Source organism: Dipteris shenzhenensis, chromosome 28 (assembly GCF_047967505.1).
Source record: "Dipteris shenzhenensis isolate YYH24624 ecotype China chromosome 28, Dip_SZ_1.0, whole genome shotgun sequence".
In the NCBI taxonomy this organism is placed as follows: domain Eukaryota; kingdom Viridiplantae; phylum Streptophyta; class Polypodiopsida; order Gleicheniales; family Dipteridaceae; genus Dipteris; species Dipteris shenzhenensis.
Genome location: NC_141623.1, coordinates 19,880,073 through 19,883,100, shown reverse-complemented (window position 1 = coordinate 19,883,100; position 3,028 = coordinate 19,880,073). Strand labels below are relative to the sequence as shown.

At 49.1% G+C, this 3,028-nt stretch overlaps 1 protein-coding gene across 1 annotated transcript; it reads right to left on the bottom strand.

Moving 5' to 3' along the window:
- Positions 1 to 422: 422 nt before the first annotated feature.
- Positions 423 to 2,643, bottom strand: LOC147883287 (LRR receptor kinase BAK1-like). The gene has a single exon (XM_087399227.1). It carries the CDS (start codon positions 2,641 to 2,643, stop codon positions 574 to 576), a length of 2,070 nt encoding a protein of 689 aa, XP_087255353.1. The 3' UTR covers positions 423 to 573.
- Between the last annotated feature and the right edge of the window lie 385 nt (positions 2,644 to 3,028).

The window sequence follows — 3,028 nt, the reverse complement described above, 5'->3', positions numbered from 1 at the left end:
GGGAGGCTTCCTTTAAAGAGAGAAAAACAATCACAGTTCCCCAATCGTTGTGCAAACTGGCCTCGATCTTGGCTCATTGTCAACTGGTGCAAAATTGCAACTGCAGGATTTATAAAGGAATGCAAGGCAGCATCCATGAGTGGAACCTTCAAATAATATGGAGTTTCCCACATTGCTATGAAGCCCAGCTCGGAGGCTTCATCCGAGACTGAAGTATTAGAAAGAATTTAAGGCAGAAAGCATGATTCTAGCCTTCAAACGAGGAAACAAAGTAAGGAATATGCAGGCGATTCTGGATCTTAAAGTTAATGAAGATCGGAACCCTGCAGATTTTATGGAGGAAACGTAGAGCAGAATGCATAATTCTACTCTCAATACAATGCATGATACAAGCACGGAAACGACAGGAAACTGAACTACGGATGATCCATGACAGAAATTATAAATTGCTGGATCATGGAAGCCTGAACTATGGATAATCCATCACAGAAAATTTCACCTGAAGGCTTAAACTATGGATGATCCATGACAGAAATTGTCAATTGCTGGTACGAGCTGCATGGTAGTGGATCATCATGGAAGGAAAGGCCTATCCGATCTCATCTCGGGGCTTCTGAGAGGAGACGGGCTTGATGTCAATCCTTCAAGAATTGTAGCAACTTCCGACATGGTTGGCCTGAGATTTGGATTGACGTCAATGCACAAAACAGCCAGATTGAAAGTTTTGTCTAAATACTCCTGCACCGGACATGTCTGCACGGCCATTGCATCCATGGCTTCCCTCCCCCTCTTCTCCTTGCTCAGCCTCGTTACCCACTCTGTCAAATACACTGACCTCTCCCTCACATATGACACCGCTTTCTTCCCTGTTATCAGCTCCAGTAGAACCACCCCATAGCTGTATACATCCCCTTTCTCTGAGTATTTCTTTGTTGTCAGCACCTCTGGAGCTGTGTACCCCGGCGTCTCCACCACCGCAATGCTCTCATTCGGCTTGCTGCACACCACCTGCATTAGCCCAACGTCGCTCAGTCGAGGAAGGAGATCTTTCTCTAGCAATATGTTGGTCGATTTCACGTCCTTATGCACTATTCGCATACCGCTGTGTCGATGCAAATACGCCAATGCCTGTGCCACCCCGAGAGCTATCGTATAGCGTGCAGACCAATCGGGCAACGTGACTGAAGCATTATCTTGACCATGCAACAGATCATATAGTGTTCCTCGGGGCAAATAATCGTAGAATACAGCCGTTTCTACCGGATTGGAATAGAATCCTCTTACGGCAAGAAGGCATTGGTGTTGGAGCGATGCCAGCGTCCGGATTTCCTTCTCGAAATTGGCCATAATATTCGCATACTTGAACACCTTCACTGCCAATTCGGTTCCGTCTGGCAGAGATGATCGATAGACTGTTGCCAACCTGCCTTTTCCCAAGACGTGCGCAGTGTCGAAGTAGCCTGCATTTGCCACGATCTCCTCATAACTGTACCTGAAGCTCCTGCCGAACATCTCGAATTTCCCCTTCCGTTTGTTGTCTTGAATGTCGGGGCTGAACCAGTTTTGGACCTGCGCGCCCTCCTTCGGTGGGTTTGAACGCCGTAGAAGCACTAGCAGAAGGATTAACAGAGCAAATGCACCGACCACTCCACCGATGACCCCTCCCACGATCTTCCCAGTTTGCCCGCTGCCGGGTGATTCTCGTCGAGAGCGCGGATACACGGACGGTGGTGGCGTTGCGAAACCAGATGGGCCGTTCTCTTGAGATCTAGGGGGCGGTGCGCCCGGCAGGGAAGCGCAGTTTGGAAGATTAGGAATCCCGCACAGACCAGGATTGTTTTCGAAGGCGGAAACATTGAATCGAGAGAGCGTCGTGGGCACTTGCCCCGTAAAACCATTGTCGGACAGATTCAAGGTGAGCAATGATCCAGATAAATTACCCAGTGACGCAGGGATCAACCCTGATAGCCGATTGCTCTCTACCTCGAAATGCAAGAGCTTGGCCATGTTTCCAATGCTATCGGGAAGAGGACCTTGGAGGTGGTTGTACGCAGCATAAAAGGAATGAAGGGAGGTAAGCAGTCCAAGTTCCTGCGGAATCGGACCTGTCAAATTGTTGTGTTCTACAGCAAAGTATTTGAGCTGTGGCAGAGTAGTGAGCTGCGGAGGAATCCCGCCGGAGAAGTTGTTCTTCTCAAGCCTGAGCCGAAGAAGATTGACGGCCTCAGACAATCCGCCTGAGATATTTCCATTCAGAAAGTTGTCCGTTAGAGTGAGCATTGCAAGATTGGTCAAGTTCCACTTATCTGGCAGGCTCCCTGTTAGATGATTGCCAGAGAGATCCAAAGTAATCAGATTGGGCAGCTGGTTGATTGCCGAAGAAATTTGTCCTCCTTTGAAAATTCCCGGCAACACGATGCTCACAACCGTGCCATTTTTGCAGGTGACACCCTGCCATCCACGGCAAGGTGCTCGGGCGGCACTCTGGTTCCAGCTTGCGAGCTCCTTGGGATCGTTGAACCCTTTCTTCAGGGCGAGTAAGGCATCCAAGTCAGAGGCAGAAACGAGTCCGGAAGAGATCTTGCCAAGAGGATCGGATAGGAGATAGAGCAACAGCAGCAGTCCAGGGGCCAAGAAACGCATGACTAGAATATGACAAGGAGTTGGGGAGCTAGGAGAAGCTGATGAGAGCTCTGGACGGCGTAAACGTCAGAAGCAAGGAGGTAGCGCTCGATTGAAAGGCTCTCAATCGGTTGAAAGCGTTGATCTCAATCTATGCTATGATAGGGTGAGAGGGTGTGTTTGAAGGACGGCCAAACAGCGACAGAAGCTAACAATAGAGAAGAGGATGAGGTGATGAGAGAGAGCTATGGAGTTGGAGGCGAGAGGAAAATTCTGCAGGGATGGGAGGATGGAATGACTTTATGATCAGGGCCTGAATCACGAGGATAATTGTAAACTATATACAGTACCAGCGCATGCTTCTCTCACGGAAAAACGAAACTCGATCGAAGCAAGAGCATACACG